This window comes from Ambystoma mexicanum, chromosome 3p (genome assembly GCF_040938575.1).
Source record: "Ambystoma mexicanum isolate Mex_15411 chromosome 3p, UKY_AmexF1_1, whole genome shotgun sequence".
Classification (NCBI taxonomy): Eukaryota; Metazoa; Chordata; class Amphibia; order Caudata; family Ambystomatidae; genus Ambystoma; species Ambystoma mexicanum.
Window position 1 is genome coordinate 744,966,641 of NC_090925.1, and position 18,688 is coordinate 744,985,328.

The 18,688-nt window shown below is 49.7% G+C and overlaps 1 protein-coding gene across 2 annotated transcripts in view; it reads left to right on the forward strand.

Annotated features, from left to right (window-relative positions):
* The window catches only part of LOC138580798 (septin-4-like), a 1,149,755-nt gene extending 1,144,275 nt beyond the window's left edge, over positions 1 to 5,480 (forward strand). For both annotated transcript variants that reach the window (XM_069651643.1, XM_069651644.1), the window contains one exon: positions 5,264 to 5,480. In XM_069651643.1, coding sequence (XP_069507744.1) covers positions 5,264 to 5,344 — 81 coding nt within the window. In that variant the 3' untranslated portion in view covers positions 5,345 to 5,480. The remainder of the gene's footprint in view (positions 1 to 5,263) is intronic.
* Positions 5,481 to 18,688: the final 13,208 nt, after the last annotated feature.

Genomic DNA, 18,688 nt, shown 5'->3' on the forward strand with positions numbered 1-18,688 from the left:
ACTTAAGCATAACTACACAGCCACTACTGTGGCTAATGTTTTAACCTCAAGGTCATTTTCTGCTACATATTTCTCAAGTGTAATATATTTTTTTTAATGAATATAGTTTTATTTACAAGCTTTTTTCATTTGGTGTATTAAGTCTTACATTTAGTATTAAGAAATAAAAAAGCAGAGGAAGGTAAAATAAAATAATGAGGAAAACAGTACTTCAGGAGGCAAGATTGAATTGGAATCCTGTCAATTTGCTTGGATTTTACGAGTTTCCTCTCTTTTCAGATTTTTTCTCTGTTGAGAGATTAGTTTCTTGTTTGGACTTAGGGAGGCTTCAAATGGAGACAAGTAGTCCTTTCCAAATACGTGGGGCCAGAATTGAACAATTCTGAACGTTAGCTTCTTATTAGTGCCGATCATCACAGTTGACCATCTTTCTCGGGGGGGGTAAGTTCGACAATCTCTGTTAGTAACATATCGGTATAGCGTCGTCTTTGGTCGATTAATGCTTTGCCGTTCATAATGATGTGATATAGTGACTCAATATCGTGTTTACTTTGACAGAAGCAAAGTCAGGCCTTCTCGATTCCTTGATGCTAGTACTTCTTTAGTTGGCAGTATGTTTAGTCGCATTCTCAGGAATAAATTTCTGGTGTGCTGGTAAGGAAAAAGGGAATGATATGATGGCAGTTGGTTTAGTGTTCTAATTTCATTTACACCTCATATTTCAAGCTTGTATAAGGTATTTTTCTCCATTGTATCAATCCAGTCTGATCTTTGGATTTTTCTTTTAACTTCCATTGGGCGCTGGGTGAGTGTTTCCCTTGAGCACTACAGTCCATCCGGAATTTGGCTGCAGCCTTCCTTCCATAGGTTCAGAAGGGAAGCATGAGACGAGATCGGTCCGTCTCGTAGGATCTCTGTTGATGGAATCACTGCATCTAGTAGTAATGTCCTGTAGAGGTCCAGAGATTTCCAGGTTACTATTGATCTCAATGATTGCAGACCCAGTTCAAATCAAATGTGCGAGATGGGCAGTGAGTTTGGTAAGGCTAGGATTTTCCTCCAGAATTTTGCTTCAAATAAGTCCCATATGTGCCAGTGTAGATATAGCAAGGATTCAGTTCTGTATGTAAGGAATGCAACTACTTTTAGTCTATAGAAGAAGATAATCGGTTTTAGCGAGAATTTACTGTACTTCCTATGGAGGATTGCTCCTTGACGGGCCAGGGCTTCTCTTTTCATTCACAGGTGATCAGCCCATTCTTTTTCGCACTTTGATTGAGTCATACTCTGAGGTATTTGTAGAGTTTGACTTCTTCATGTTTTTTTGAGTATAGAAATAGTGTGGTGCTCTTTTTCTTTGATTGTTGGGTTAATGACATATAGTGTGATTTTAATGTGTTAACCTCAAGGTCATTTTCTGCTACATATTTCTCAAGTGCCGAAAGGCGTTTTTGCAACCCAACTTGAGTTCTGTCCAGCAGGACAAGATCATCCACATACATTAATTATGGCACTGGCGTTCCATTTAGTATCAGAGGATTTGCTGCAGGCAAGTTCTGTGTTGGTTTGATGTCTGAGGTGTAGAGGTTGTATAGCGACGCTGCCAAGGGACAGCCCTGTTTTAATCCGTTCCATGAGTAAATTGTTTTTGACAACTTGCCATTTCGTGCTAGTCTGACTCTGACTGTTGTATTTGAACACAAAGCCTTAATAGGCTCGAATAGTACCAATTTCGATTGGGTGATATTGTATGTAAATATGTGCTCTGTAAAGCGCTTTGGATTAAGGCACTATATAAATAACACATCATTATCATTATCATTAATATTTCCTACTGACATTTCCAGGTAGTTTGTTTTTGCCAGAGCTTTTTCCTGTTCTACCTTCTTTATATCCCCCACCTCATCCTGGCAAGGAGGAGGAAAGACTACATAGGTTAGACCCCAGGAGAACATTAAGCTTTTATATTTCAATAATGTCTAACTTACGCACTGTTGACCAACTCTTCGTTGGACATACAGGACATAAGCTGGGTCAGGCTGTTACTAAACAGACCTTATCCAGGTGGATAATTGTGGCTATATCAGAATGTTCCAGGCTGGCAGGAAAAGACCCCCCCTGAAGGTTTAAGAGCCCATTCCACCAGGGGCGTGGCTACATCTACAGACCTGCAAAGGGGAGGACACAATTCATTCGAAGAACAAGTTAATTACCCCTGGTAACGTTCTTTCGACTGGATGTTCCTCCCACGTATTCCTTATCGCCCTCCCATCCTATCCCTCAGTAGAATTTCCTGTGCTATTACAGTTTCTGTTCCATTAAGGCTGAGTTTGGTCACTCCCATGTTTTACGGGTATCTCTGCTGCTAAAAGGGGAAAAACAGAACTGAGGCCAACCGGCGCTGCATGTGCTATATATGTCTTCGATGACATCTTGACTGAGGCCTTCGAGGGACATCGACTCAACACCATCAACGCACATCGCCCTGTGTGGAAAATCTCATCCGAAGCAGCTGAAGCTGGACAACAAGTGTCAAAGATGAGGAATACGTGGGAGGAACATCCAGTCGAAAGAACGTTACCAGAGGTAATTAACTTGTTCTTCCCTGTCGGAGGGACTACTCCTCTCGTTCAGCAGTCTGAACAAACCAGCTCAAGAAAATTAACCTATTCTCTAACATTCTGATGTATTACTGCATTTGAGATCCCATCAGGACCCTGTGGGCATGAATGAATTGCTGGTGTAATTAGCAATTTTATTTGGGCTCTTGCCGGGCTTGATAGCACAATAACTTTTCAAGGGCATCTCATTATTTAACTACGATTTTTATATAGAGTTCTGCAGTCTGCTGCATATTAACTTGGGGTGTGAACATGGACTATTACACATCAATTTCGTTAGCGATGAAGACCTTGAATTGTCTGGAGTCCTTAATCCGAGTGGCTGCTAAGAGGTCCACCCATATTTGTTGATCTTTCTCTACCTTTTGACTGTTCATAGATAATGTTTTTTTTTGTAATCCTCAGTAAATGATCTTTGTAGAGCGATCTAATAATTTGATTCCTATTTTTCTATTCCTTAAGTACTTTAGAGTCATAACGACTCACAGAATTAATGTTTGTCCAGGTTTAGCGGTCCCTTTGTAACGCAGCTACATAGGACTTAATTAAATGTCTTCCAACAGCATTTCATATTTCTCAATAGGGTTCTTAACACTATTGTGACACAAATACAGTTGTAGCTTCTCATTGAGCCAGATCATTGCGTAGAGACGCCACTTAACCCTTAGGCGTTGTATTACTGCCAAGGGTCCTGGACAATACAACACTGTCTCCCTTAATTTAAAGCCTATTTTTATAACGCACCTTAGTGGACAGTGATTGCTACTTGTTTCTGGTATGGTCTCCATATATTGGCATTTCCTGAAATCCTGCAGGGTAATAAATATATAATCAATAGTAGAGTATGAGCTCATGATGGAAAAGGTCATTTTACCAGGCATATCACCCTCCCACTCATGCCAGAGAGATTACACTTCTCTGCTACATGCAGTCATTACAAACCCTTCCTGTTCCTTATAACCCCTTCTTGTACTTGTGCAGTGTTTTCCCATTGCTTCTCTAGTGTGCTAAAATCATATCTTCCTGAATTCATCGACGACAGACAAGCATTAAAGTCACCTGCCGCTATTTTGAGCAAATTTGGCTGTACTGCCATATAGATTCTAGTTCAGAATCTAAACTTTTTTTAATGTATCATTCAATCCTGCTGTATACAATTTGTAAACTGAAAGGACAATTTGTGGGGATTGTATTTCTTTTCTTTTTGTCATTTTTTTTTTTTAGAGAACTCAAAATATATTACACAGCAATTCAATTCAAAGTAAAACTTAGAAATCCCAAACACTCCTCACCCCCCCTACCCTGTCCTCGGTTGCTTGGGAGTGCCCAACTCACTCATCTCATCCAATCACCTTGTGTTACATTAGACTTTAAGTAAATCAAAAAGGGCTCACCTTATTACATACGAGCAATAATAGAGAAGGCATTACTTACCATACTCTTGATTTTTCTGTACAAAGGGTAACCAATTAGACTCGATATTGCACTGCGGTTCATGGACCATGGCTGTTAGTTTTTCCATTTCGTAAATGTCCCACCCATGCTTAAAGGACCCATTCTTTCTCTCTGGGCGGGTTCTTTCTTTTCCAATGTGACCCACTTGTGATTAGAAGTGGGTCATGTGAGGCAGATCCCCCCCGCCCCCCCCTCCTCTGTAGGCCGAAGAGCATTAGCATAGGACTCATGCCCCCGGAAACATCCTCTGGCCTTCAAGCATTGTTATTGTGTACAGGATTGCCGGGCCTACTTTAGGGCTGCCCTTTTTCTATTTCTTTGCTAGTAGATCCAGTACAGCATACGGGTCTGTGGCGAACCCATCCAATTGCCAAATCTCTTGTATACGGACTATGTCGGCAGAATGAAAAATATTATCAGAAAGCAACCGTCCCATATGTCTGTCAGGTGGGTGAGCGTGTAAGGCTCTGACTGGTGTACTAAAGACAGGGATTATAATTGGGCCTGGACAGTGTGCTGGAAAGATAGCTCCTTCCCACCCAAACAAAAGCCATATCGGCGCCATTGCAGCCCACAGCACAAGGTTCAAGGTCATTCCTGTGGAGGTGAATTATGTCAAGCCATTCCCGCATAATGCCATGTCCAGGATGTCCTTTAATGGTTGGAATGAATCAGTCTCAGCATGTGGACATTTAGGGGCTGGTTCATGGAATTTGTGCGCCAAAAAACGGTGATTTGTGCGCCATTCTGCTCGTAAATCCCCATTTGTTAAACAGGGATTTGCGGGCAGAATGGCGCACAAATCACCATTTTTTGACGCACAAATTCCATAAATCAGCCCCTAAACCTCTTTGTACGTTTTTCAAATCCGCAGTGATATTGAATGAAAATGACCACAGGATGTAGGAGACGTGTTAGTATGGGGAGTACATGTAATGGTGACCTCTGATATGGATTGGGGAAGTACATCCCACCCAGAGATTTAAATGAAAAACTTCTCTAATCCTGGAAGTAGCAATGGCCAAACTTTGCAAAAAAGTGAACAACCTCATTGCAACCCCCTGAGCATCCCCACCCTTTCCCCTCTAGCTGTTCCCATCCAAGTAACCCGATAGGCCACCGTCCCAAGTGTAAGGATGTCGGTCCCCTGAACACTGCATGACCGTCCTGCCTTTTCTCTCCCGCAGCTCCGGCGCATGCAGGAAATGCTGCAGAAGATGCAGCAGCAGATGCAGCACTGCCGGCCCGAGCAGTCGGACTCCCTGTGAGTACAGAGCCGACAGAAAAACCGGAATCGGGAAGATCGGCAGAGAGCGCCTCGGCAACACCCCCAACGTCCAACCAGCAGCTTTCCGTCCCATTGCCGCCCTTTTCTTTATTATTAAAGCCAGAATTTGTACCAAATGATTGTTCAAACGCACTCTTTTCCAGGAGGAATTTCAGGCAAAGGACCCCAGTTCTTGCTGACCATGCCCAATGTCATGTGTGTATTGTTTTGGTTCATCATTTAGAAAGCGCCACGAAGACGCTTTAGTTACTACAACGTAAAGGCGATGGAACAAATAATACAAACACATAAAATGACTAATATTAAACACAAGCTGCACAAACCCATCACACACCAGCAGTGATTGCAAAGAAATGTGCGTTAGTTGGACAGACAGTGTAAACACTGGTTAGTTTAAAAACACTGTAGGTCCAAAAACAAAAAGTCAAATCTGCAGTAGGTCAAGTTTGTTAGGCCAAGCAACCCATGTATAACGCAGGACCAGGCCAGTCTTTAACCTTCTTTATACAGAGGGAAGACAGAAATATCTCTTAGAATTCTGGTTGAAGACCGTTTCATAGACACACACTGGCGGATTAAAGTTCTGCCATGGAGACACTCTTCACAATGTTGATGGATCTTCAATTTTGGGCCAAAACTAGATCTTAAGCAGCATGAGGTTATGGGACTGAAGATTGTGTGAGCACTGGGCTTTGAAACCATTTCCCCTAACAGCCTCAACACTGTAGCCTGTCTTTTCAACCCAGAGATAATTTGTATGGCTTTGTTTTGTGCCACTTGCCCAAAGTTATTTTGCATTTATTCTGATTCAAGTAGACTTATTGATATTGATATTTTATTTCTATCGCGCTCGTACACAAGTGTTTCAGAGCGTGACAGGGCAAGGGAGGGTAACAGGGGAGAACAAAGCAGCGATCTTACTAGGCCCAGTGACATTGAGAACGCGCAAGTACCTAGGAGAGGGGAAAAGTGCATGGAAGGGGGAGACGTGGAAAGTGCAAAGCAGAGGAGAAACAGATACATAATAAATAGATAAATAATAAAGGCAACAAACAGTGGTAGAGCAGACAGCAATTTGCAAGTGCTAGGTTTAAGGCAGCAGACAGTGTAGGTCTGATAAGTGCAGGAAGAAAAAGGGGGGGGCTGTATGGGTACAGATACAGACCCCAGTGCAAGGGGTGACCCGGCGGGAGGGTGGCAGGATGAGCAGGTACCTGGGCCCAAAAGACAGAGGGTGGCCAGGTGCACGCTGCCAAGAGAGAACAGATCAGCAGGGGAGAGGGGGAGCGAAGGCAGAAGAAAAGAGGAAGGTCTTGAGGTGCTTCTTGAACTGGAGATGGTTCTCCTCAAGACAAGGCAGCAGACAGACGACTTGGTCCTATGCACAATACGACTGCTTGTACCAGGCACGGTTAATGGTCATGCTTAAGTAAACAGAAGATTTTGGAGAGTGAGCGGAGATGACGGTAGGTTATTTTAGTAAAAGACTCCACTTGTGTTTCAAAAGTTAGCCTGCTGCCAAAGATCACTCCAAGATTTCTCAGTACATCAGCATCGGAGTAACACCCAGGGAAGGTGGGCACATGAAAGGGAGGCTATCGGAATTGGGGCACCCTAAGAGCTGAACTCCAGTCTTATTACTCTTCGGGCAAAGCCACTTGGCCTATATCCAGTGTTGCAGAGCCACACGACAACCACTCACTCGTTTGGCTTGTTGGATTCACTGTGGAGAACAGGCAGACCATGTCTATGTTAGTGTTGGTTGGAGGGCGGGCACCTGCATATGGACACTGTCGGCCTGGTGAGGCTGCACTATATTTTACTAGCATATCCGTTTCTTCCTATGTTGATATGCTTGGTTTGTCCAGCATGGCAGTCTGCAAAGGATCCACCCCAGCAGTCTATTGCTAGATATCTCGATTTGTCTAGTCCTAATATTTTTGTGTTGACTCCGCCAAGCTATGGACGTGTCTGTGCCACCTCTCAGACTCGGCAGGAAATGGGGGGGAAATGGGGGGACGGGGGATCTCGTTTTGTCTCAACTTCTCCCAGCTATGAATGTGTTTCCCGCTGCTGGGGACACTTCCCAGACTGCGGGGGTTGAGGGGATTGGAGTCCACCTTGGAACTTTCCTTCATTGCCAAGTCAGTGCATTGAGGCCTTGGGAGCTGCCCCTCATGGTGATGGTGCTCACGCTACCTCTTAAGGTGAGGCATCAAGTTCTTAAGTGAGGCCAGCTCACTGGGGGCTGCACAGCCCTGCTACTATGTACGTATTCCACTTATGGATGGATGTTTAGAGGAGCATTCATGATCACCTGGAGATTATACATTGAATTCTCTTTGTGGTGGGAGTCAGCAAGGCCCCACCTGCAGGCTCGCCCTCCACCCTCCGTGCCCGCCCACACAAAGCATACACAATAATTAGACTTGTAGTCAAACTTACAATAGGCCACAACCAACTCGTTACGTTGGCGAGTCAAATTAATAAGAGGGGAAGCCACTCGTAGAAGAGTGCATCTGCTTACACCTGCCACCAAGATGGTGTCTACCTGAAGGCTGGGGGCTAATCTTCATGTCCTACATGCGCCCAATGCCTACCACCTTAGGTTCATTCTTCATTACTTAATAGGTTCTGTGCATTCAGCGTGTCCGTATGGGACCCTAGGCAGCTTCCTGACCTTTATTGGTTCTGCTTCCCTCAAAGATTATTGTGTAACGCCTGGTACATCTAGGCCCAGAATGGGCCGGGTGTGTGGCATGAATAAGCATCACACAGAGCAAATTAGTTTCATTGCTGTATCGTAGTGTTCCAAATGTATAGTTAGGGGTGGTTATGTATTAAGCGGCATTACAGCTCTCATGATTATGCATTTGATTTGATGTAAAGACCACTGTAAGGATGTAATGCCATGAAAATGTCAGCAAACACATGACCAATAGGTTCTTCTCCCTTATCTGTAGGGTGGGAGGGTTTTGTGGTAAAGAAGCAAAGTGTGGAAGACGCTGAGTGAACAGCAAACCTCCTGTCGGTTTGGGTCCCCGTTTAGGGTCCACAAACAGATTGTGTTTTCTTAGAGCATTCTGCTCTTATTTATAAGACCCAGGGAAGCCCTGGGTCTTTGATGTGTATAGTATTGGGGGCTGTGCGCCAGCCCCCGGCCGGATAGCCAACATGTCTGGCCCCCTGAGGAGGGGGCAGGTCTTTGTACCTGGGCCCTGCGTGCCTCTTGGTTTTCCGTAGGTGCTTAGCACCTTGTTGTTTGGAGGAAGGGCAAGGCACATGTTCGCACCTCACCCTTCCTCGGCATTGTGTGACAGAGACTGCGTGTCTCTGCGCTTGTGGGGGAGAGGAGCAGGCGTGGGGGCGGGAGCTGCCCCTAGCCTAGCCTGCCGAATGGTAACATCATTTACTCTGCCTCGACTTGGGCGGCCCGGGTCATTGCCCATAATTAGTTTAAGTTCAAGCCTTTACTTAATTATAAAGTCTGACCATAGAAGCAAATACATAAGGTGTAACAGGTAAGTACATTAATGTGGAGGGAGACATCCACCGGCCCTTAATCTACAACTCTTCAGGTCCCAACGGACTCTCGTGGAACGTATCACCCATCTTACAGCCAAACATTCCATGTGAACATTCTAACCAGCAAAGCTCATACAGACATAATACAAGGGCAAGAATACTACAAACACAACTCATCTTCCCCCTCACACAAAACCATAAAGCGACCCAAAGACAATTAACAGAGCGCGAAAGAAAGTGACAAAACTAAGTCACCACCAGTACCCATTCCAACCAAGCTCTAAACTCTGAGCTATAAGCTCAACCCACTGAACCACCTGTAGCTTGATAAGCTAACACCACTAAAGCACTCAACTAAGGTGTGGCAGGCCCTTACCACAACCATCATTGCACCCGAAAGGGACCAGGCCTAACAACACTCTTCACTCACCCAAACCACCACCACAACTTCTATGCCACCATCATCATTCACCCTCAAGCAATATAGCAGGAACACTATACTGAGGTTAAAAAACCCCTAACCCACAACATACAGGAAATAAACCCCTAGCTTATTAATTGAAAGCTAGTGTTACCATTACACCAACCCACAAACTGACTGCACCTTAATACAGGAAGAACGAAAACACTGGACCTACCATCCTGTTATTGTGATGGTGCATCATCTATGGGATTACCCCAATCTCATTGCAAAATTGCACAACAACTCCAAATATCTAAACTCACCCAAAATCAGGGCACACCAAAACCCACTGAGAGTTTTCACCTAAGTGTCACGTTGGCGCCACTGGTAATACACCACTTGACACCAAATGTGTCCAATAAAACCGATGCCCACTGAGAACCCATTTTAGCAGATACGTTGGCGTGACTGGTAAACTTCCACAAAAAATGTGACGTTGGCGCCACCGGTAATGCACCACTTGACACCTAATTAGTCCTATAAAACCTACGCCCACTGAGAACCCATCTCAGCCATTACTTTGACGCCACTGGTAAACTTCTACGTAAAGTGTCACGTTGGCGCCACTGGTAAAACACCACTTGACACCAAATGTGTCCAAAAAGTCATCATTAGTGCTACACCACAAGACAATGGGGCTGATTCATGGAATGTGTGCGCCAAAAAACGGGGATTTGAGCACCATTCTGCCCGCAAATCCCCATTTGTTAAACAGCGACTGCAGAACCACTGGCAGCCATCGCAAGCTTGCCAGCACATAAAGAGATGTCCGTAAAAGGCGCCAGAAACAAGCATAGGCAGACAACAATGGAGGCCTTTGCAGCCACAGGTGTCACCAAGCCAGATGCCGCAACCAGAACCTTGACTGCTGCAGAAGAGGGGCCTCCCGAACCCGCAAACTCGCAACTACTCGAAGCCATCTTGGCGCTCCAAAAAACCATGGAGGGCAAAATAGATGCCGTGGCTATTGATTTGAATCTGCTGAGACAAGACGTGCGCTCCATCGCAGGCAGAACAGAAGCATTAGAGTCTCAGGTAAAGGAAAACACTGAAGCCAAAACCCACCTCTTGAGAGAGGTAGACGCCCTAGCCCAAAAAGTAAAGAACCTTGAAGACAGGGCGGACGAGGCGGAAGGGCGGGCGCGCCGCAACAACATCAGGATCATTGGACTGCCGGAGGGAACAGAAGGAAATGACCCCACGAACTTCGTTGAGAACCTGCTGCTGCAGGGGGTCGGAGCCGGGAAATTATCACAGGGGTTCACCATCGAAAGGGCGCATCGATCTCTCACTAAACGCCCACCACCTGGGAATCCGCCAAGGCCGATAATTGCCAAAGTCCTCAATTATAAAGATAGAGAGACGATCTTAGCCCACTCACGGACCAGCGGCCGCAAGGAATTTGACTCCGCCAAAATTGCAATCTACCCAGACTATACCCTCCAGGTTCAGAGGAGCAGAGCTCAATACGCCCACATAAAGGCTAGATTGAAAGATGCGGGCTTGCGATATATGCTACTATACCCGGCCAGACTAAAGGTCATCCGAAACAATAGAACGCACCTCTTTGAATCACCGGCAGAAATAAACGAATGGATGGATAGGGAGCAGATTCCGGACATAGAGGGAAGGCAACGCAAAACACGAGAAAATGGCACCCCCAGGAAAGCCAACTGAAACCACCTTCTGAGAAAGCACATGAAGTAACCTCAATTCGCAGATTGTGGCACCATTGAGTGTCTTGGAGCTGGCCGAATGGCACCGCTTGGTATCGGACACTACCAAAGGGATTGTCCCGCACCCCCGAATCTCTTTGGGTGACTAACCCGCCCGTAGGGCACCAAGAGACCGTAGGTCTAATGGAGCGGAAACGGGGATGTCAGAATGGGGGGAACCCCGCTAGACTAGTTTTGTTAGCGGTTAACGCCAAGTTTATATTTCAAAGGGAAGGGAACCCGTCTGTTGAAATCCCGACTCAGTTAGTTAAAGGGGAAGTCCAGGACCACCTTGATCACCACACACCACCAAACCGATCTAGAGTCAGCAGGGGCTCCTGCCAGAACAGGCCACCGTACCGCCTATGGATAGGCCAGAGGGCGACGCTACTACACAGCCCGCCCATATACCCACACACACGCCACATTCATGAATAACATAGTCAATGTCATGTCCTGGAACGTCAGGGGCCTGAACAGCTACATTAAACAGCAGAGTCCACACCTTCCTTAAACGCCACAAGATAGGAATTGCCTTATTACAGGAGACTCATCTGAATGCACAAAAGCTAGCAGCATTGGCTAAGATTTGGAGAGGAACCCTGATAGGCACCACGTATTCCAACTACGCACGTGCAGTACTGATATGGATCGCCCCCTCCATTCCCATCAACCTAACATACACTAACATTGATAACGAAGGTAGAATGGCCTTGTTGAAAGGCACCATTGAAGGCAGAGAACTCTGCCTGGTGAACACATATGCCCCCAACCACGATGCGACAGTCTTCTTCCGTTCATTGTATACCCGGCTCAGTCCAAACAGAGACAGCATGCTAATAAGGGGTGGGGACCACAACTGCACCCTAGATCCACGCATGGACAGATCGGATAGTAAACACACCCGCCCCTCCCCTCCCGCTAAAATATTGAAAGCCCTCTTACAACAATACGCCCTACAAGATCTCTGGAGGGCTCAGCACCCAGAGGGCAGAGTCTACTCCTTTTACTCACCCCCACACGCAGTACACACTAGAATCGATAGTTTATTGGTGAGCGAGGAACACTTAGACACATTCGAGGACACACAATACCTGGCCAGAGTGCTATCGGATCATTCCCCCATAGTTACCTCTTGGACAATAATGGCACCCCGACCCTCCATACCCACATGAAGACTCAGAAGCAAAGCACTGTTAGATAAGGCATTCCAAGAACAGATTAGACAATGCACGGCGAACTATTGGCAGACGAACATGAATAGTGTCCAGCACATCAGCACGGCATGGGAAGCATACAAAGTAGTGATCAGAGGGGAAATGATAGCCACCACAGGGGGAGCCCAAAAATCCATCACAGCGAAGTTAGCAAGCGCCGAAGAAGAGCTGAAGCAATTAGAATCCATAACCTCCTCAGACCCAGCCCACGTATGCAAAATAATCGAATTAAAGAAGGACTGCCTACAACACTGGGAGGCCCTCGGAAAACTCAGCTACGCCAAATACACCGAGAGAAACCACGCCCTCGGTGATAAACCGGGTAAGCTACTAGCGTGGCTTTACAAGCGAGAAGCCCCCAGAACACCCATCTGCCGTATACGTGATGCCAACGGCATAGACACGCACTCACAAGCTGCCATAAACCACGCATTCGCTGGGTATTACCAGGCCCTCTACACTGACACCCCGCCGCCTACAGACACAGAAATAGAGGACGTACTGGACATCATTAGACTACCACACCTTGAGGAACACGTAGCAGAGTCCCTGGAAGGGCCAGTAACCCCTGAGGAGGTTGCAGTTGTTATTAGAACACTTCCCTCTGGGAAGGCGCCGGGACCGGATGGACTCCCTGGCGAGTTCTACAAGGCCTACGAGGACGGACTAGCCCCGTTACTCTCTCAGGTGTTCAACGAGGCATACAAAACAGGCCAACTACCTGGTACCATGAGGGAGGCGGTCATCATACCACTCTTAAAACCTGACAAAGATAGCGCTGAGTGCGGCTCATATAGACCCTTGTCCTTACTAAACACAGACAGTAAGGTACTAACGGCAATACTGGCTATGAGGTTACGTAAAGTCATCCCGACCCTGATCCATCAAGACCAAACGCATATGTGCCGGGCAGAACCATCACCGAAAACCTACGTAGACTGCACCATGTCATTTACAGTACCGAAGGTAGACAGACGCAATGAGCAGTGGCGTCCTTGGACGCCTCCAAAGCTTTCGACTCGGTACGCTGGAAAGGGCTCCTGGCTACCATGTCCAAGGTGGGTATAGGGCCTAGCTACATGAAGTGGGTCACACTCATCTACACCAACCCCGAGGCCAGAGTACGCACCAACAACACTTTCTCAGACAAACGGAGGCTATCCCGGGGTATTAGGCAAGGATGCCCCCTATCACTCATGCTGTACATTATGGCTATAGAGCCGGTGGCAGCATACCTTAGACAAGAATATGGAGATGGGGCATAGTGGTAGACGGGGAGAACCACGTGATCTCTATGTACGCTGATGACATGCTCCTCTATCTAACAAACCCTTCACACATATTGCCCTACATACTAGAAACATTAGACAGATTCCACAGATATACGGGGATCCAGATTAATCAGAACAAATCCTGCCTGTTCCCCCTGGCCGCCTTGAGCAGAGAAGGGGCCGGAGCGCTCCCCAAGCTAGCCCTGAAATGGGAACCCTCCTCCTTTAAGTACCTGGGCATTAGGGTGCACAGAGACCCCAAGACAGAGCACGCTCTGAATACAGTTAGGGCAAAGGAAGGACTGGCAAAATCAATGGAGTTCTGGAGCAGGCTGCCGCTATCGGTGGCGGGCAGAGTGGGACTACTAAAAATGGTGGCGTTACCCAGACTTCTTTACTTCTTCACTAACGTACCATATAACATACCACAATGATTCTTCAATGAATTACACAAGCTGTGTAGGACATTTCTGTGGCAAGATGGAAGGGGCAGAGTCGCCCTGGAAACAATGCAGAGACCATATGACAAAGGGGGCATCAAGGTTCCTAATTTCGAACTGTATTACCTAGCTGGACAGTTGAAGCATGTGATACAATGGATGGCCGATGAGGCTTCAACAGACACTTGCCTGCTGCAGCCAGGAGTCACGCAACTGCTACTTAGGAACCTGCTATGGATTGAACCGGGAACTAAACACCCACACTCGTACTTGATCCTCTTAGGTATCCAGATATGGAAAAGAGCCTGCAAGGCCGCAAAGCTGCCGGATCCCTACTCCCCACAGATCCCGATAGCTGCCATTATGACAAACAGGCCGGGAAGTCAAAGGATAATAAGAGACACTTGGGAACCTAGCGGCATCGCCACCCTGGGCGACCTGATGGACGACCAGGGAATCTTAAATTTTACTGAGCTACATGATTAAATTTTACTGAGCTACATGAAGCCTCTGGGATCCACACGGGACAGTTCTTACTGCACAACGCAGTGGTGAAGAGACTAGCAGCCCGCTGGCCCACAATGGAGAACTTGGATACCGGACACAAAAGCATTAAGGGCCTGCTTGGGGCAGCGGAGGGTGGCCACGAGACCTCCAGAATATATGAAACACTGCTCGACAGCACCACCCAACAAAGCCTTAAGTGTAAGGAAAAGTGGGAACAGGAATTTGGCTCGCAGTTCGAAGACAAAGGGCCTCATTACAACCCAGGCGTTAAGGGTTTAACGGCGCCGTCAGCGCCGTTAACCCATAACGCCTGATTACCATTTTAACACCTGCTTTTAGCAGGCATTAAAATGCAAGGCGCTAACCCGCCTTGGTGCTAATTACGGCACCGTAATTTACGGTGCCGTAATTAGCGCCTTCCCACTCCCATTATGCCCTATGGGGCAAAAATGGGAATGGGGAAGGGTAAATGGGGAATGGGGATTTACCGCCCCACTCACCTTGGAATGGGGCGGTAAATCCGCCATCCACCATGGTGTAAACGGAGTTTACACCATGGTGGTAAAGTAGGGGACTTACCGCCTGGGTTGTAATGAGGCCCAAAGAGTGGGAGGACATAATGGTATACCACAAGAAGGTATCCAGGAACCCCAGGTTCCAACTCATTCAATTCTACATCATGAACAGAGCGTACCTCACACCAGACATCATTTCCAGATTTAGCAGAGCCGAGAATGCGGGATGCCCCAAATGCAATGAACCCCAAGCAGGGATGACACATATGTTTTGGGGATGCCCCACCATACAGTCCTTCTGGGCATAGGTCAAAGCCAGGGTGGACGAGGCGAACGTCACCCTGGAGGTACACACGCCAAAAGCATGTATCCTCGGCAGATATTCCAGAAGCAAGAAGAACAGACCACTTAATAGACTAAAAGACCTAATGTATATACTCGCAAAGAGACGTATTGCCATGAACTGGAAGCGCCCTCAGGCCCCGTGCTTGTCAACATGGTGGGAAGACCTTCGCAAATGGACGAATGCCGAAACAGCTGCTTGGGAGATGGCCCAGAGTCAACAAAGACAGGACACCTCGGACGACCTACTACAATGGGTGGCAATAATTGTTACATTGTTCAACCCCAAAGCAGAAGGCTCCTCTGGCGACGACACAAATGACTCACAATAATCATAGAGATGAAACTTGTGGTGTAGAACGTTATGGTCCAGACAGTTGGGAAAGGGGGAGGGAGGGAGGGCGGGGAGGGTTTTATTGTACTATTGTTTCGTTGAGTAACCATGCTACTGGAACACTGTAAACAATAAAAACAGATTTAAAAAAAAACAAAGGCGACACGGGGCATGAGCGGGGGGAGGTAACACAAGGGAGACACGGGCATGAGCGGGGATGGGGCGTAACACAAAGGAGACATGGTGCATGAGCGGGGGATGGGGGGTAACAGGGGAGACACATGGCATGATCTGGGGGAGGGGGGTAACACAAGGGAGACACAGGGCATGAGCGGGGGGTAACACAAGGGAGACACGGGCATGAACGGGGGGTGGGGGGTAACACAAGGGAGACACGGGGCATGAGCGGGGGCTGGGGGGTAACAGGGGAGACAGGGCATGAGTGGGGGGAACAGGGCACACACAGGGCATGAGCGGGGGTGAGGGGAACAGGAGAAGCACACGGGGCATGAGCAGGGGGTGGGGGCAACAGGGGAGACACTGGGCATGAGCGGGGATGGGGAAAGGAGGGAGACACAGGGCATGAGCAGGGGGTGGGGTGGCACAGGGGAGACGAGGGGTATAAGCGAGGGGTGGGGAGAACAGGGAAAACACGGGGCATGAGCAGGGGGTGGGGGAGAACAGGGGAGACACGGAGCATGAGCGGAGGGTGGGGGGAAAAGGAGAGAGACACGGGGCATGAGCAGGGGGTGGGGTGGAACAGGGGAGTCACAGGGCATGAGCAGGGGGTGGAGGGAACAGGACAAACACGGGGCATGAGCAGGGGGTGGGGGAACGGGAGGGAGACACGGGGCATGAGTGGGGGGTGGAGGGGAAAGGATGGAAACACGGGGCATGAGCAGGGGGTAGGGGGAAGGAGGGAGACACGGGGCATGAGCGGGGGGGTGGGGGCAACAGGGGAGACACAGGGCATGAGCGGGGCGGTAGGGGCAACAGGGGAGACACGGGGCATGAGCGGGGGTGGGGGAAAGGAGGGAGACATGGGGAATGAGCAGGGGGTGGGGTGGAACAGGGGAGACAACAGGCATGAGCAAGGGGTGGGGAGAACAGGGAAAACACGGGGCATGAGCAGGGGGTGGGGGGGAACAGGGGAGAGACAGAGCATGAGCGGAGGTGTGGGGGGAAAAGGAGAGAGACACGAGGCATGAGCGGGGGGGTGGGGTGGAACAGGCGAGACACAGGGCATGAGCAGGGTGTGGGGGGGAACAGGCAAAACACGGGGCATGAGCAGGTGGGGGGGACGGGAGGGAGACACAGGGCATGAGTGGGGGGTGGGGAGGAACAGGGCAGACACGGGGCATGAGTGGGGGGTGGGGGGAAAAGGATGGAGACACAGGGCATGATCGAGGGTGGGGGAAAGGGGGGAGACACGGGGCATGAGCAGGGGTGGGGGGAAAGGAGGGAGACACGGGGCATGAGCGGGGGTGGGGGGGTAACATGAGGGAGACACAGGGCATGAGCAGGGGGTGGGGAGTAACACGAGGCAAACACAGGACATGAGCGGGGGGTGGTGGTACAGGAGGGAGACATGGGGCATGAGCGGAGGGTGGGGTGAACATGAGGAAGACACGGAACATGAGCGGGGGGTGGGGGGAACAGGGGAGACAAGGGGCATGAGCGGGGGGTGGGGGAACAGGAGAGACAAGGGGCATGAGCGGGGGGTGGGGGAAAAGGAGGGAGACAGGGGGCATTCGTGGGGAGTGGGGGGAAAGGAGGGAGACACGGGGCATGAGTGGAGGGTGGGGTAGAACAGGGGAGACACGGGGCATGAGCGGGGGGTGAGGGGTAACAGGGGAGACAGGGCATGAGCGGGGGGGCGGGGGGGAACAGGGCATGAGCGAGGGGTGGAGGGGAACAGAGCACACACGGGGCATGAGCGGGGGTGGGGGGAAAGGAGGGGAAACACAGGGCAGGGGGTGGGGGGTGGGGTGGAACAGGGGAGACACAGGGCATGAGCAGGTGGTGGAGGGAACAGGCAAAACACAGGGCATGAGCAGGGGGTGGGGGGAACGGGAGGGAGACACGGGGCATGAGTGGGGGGTGGGGGGAACAGCACAGACACGAGGCATGAGAGGGGGTGGGAGGGGAAAGGATGGAGACACGGGGCATGAGCGGGGGGTGGGGGAAAGGAGGGAGACACGGGGCATGAGCGGGGGGTGGGGGGAACAGGGGAGACACGGGCATGAGCGGGGGGTGGGGGCAACAGGGGAGACACAGGGCATGAGCGGGGGGTGGGGGCAACAGGGGAGACACGGGGCATGAGCGGGGGGTGGGGTGGAACAGGAGAGACAAGGGGGCATGAGCGAGGGGTGGGGAGAACAGGGAAAACACGGGGCATGAGCAGGGGGTGGGGGGAACAGGGGAGACACGGAGCATGAGCAGGGGGGTGGGGGGGAAAAGGAGAGAGACACGCGGCATGAGCTGGGGGTGGGGTGGAACAGGCGAGACACAGGGCATGAGCAGGGGGTGGGGAGGAACAGAAAAAACACGGGGCATGAGCAGGGGGTGGGGGCAACGGGAGGGAGACACGGGGCATGAGTGGGGTGTGGGGGGGGAACAGGGCAGACATGGGGCATGAGTGGGGGTGGGGGAAAAGGATGGAGACACAGGGCATGAGCGGGTGTGGGGGGGAAGGAGGGAGACATGGGGCATGAGCGGTGGGTGGGGGGAAAGGAGGGAGACATGGGGCATGAGCGGGGGGTTGGGGGAAAGGAGGGAGACATGGGGCATGAGCGGGGGGTAGGGGAAAGGAGGGAGAAATGGGGCATGAGCAGGGGTGGGGGGTAACACAGGGCATGAGCTGGGGTTGGGGGATAACACAAGGAAGACACAGGCATGAGCGGGAGGTAACACAAGGGAGAAACGGGGCATGAGCGGGGGTGGGGGGTAACACAAGGGAGACATGGGGCATGAGCGGGGAGTGGGGGGTAACAGG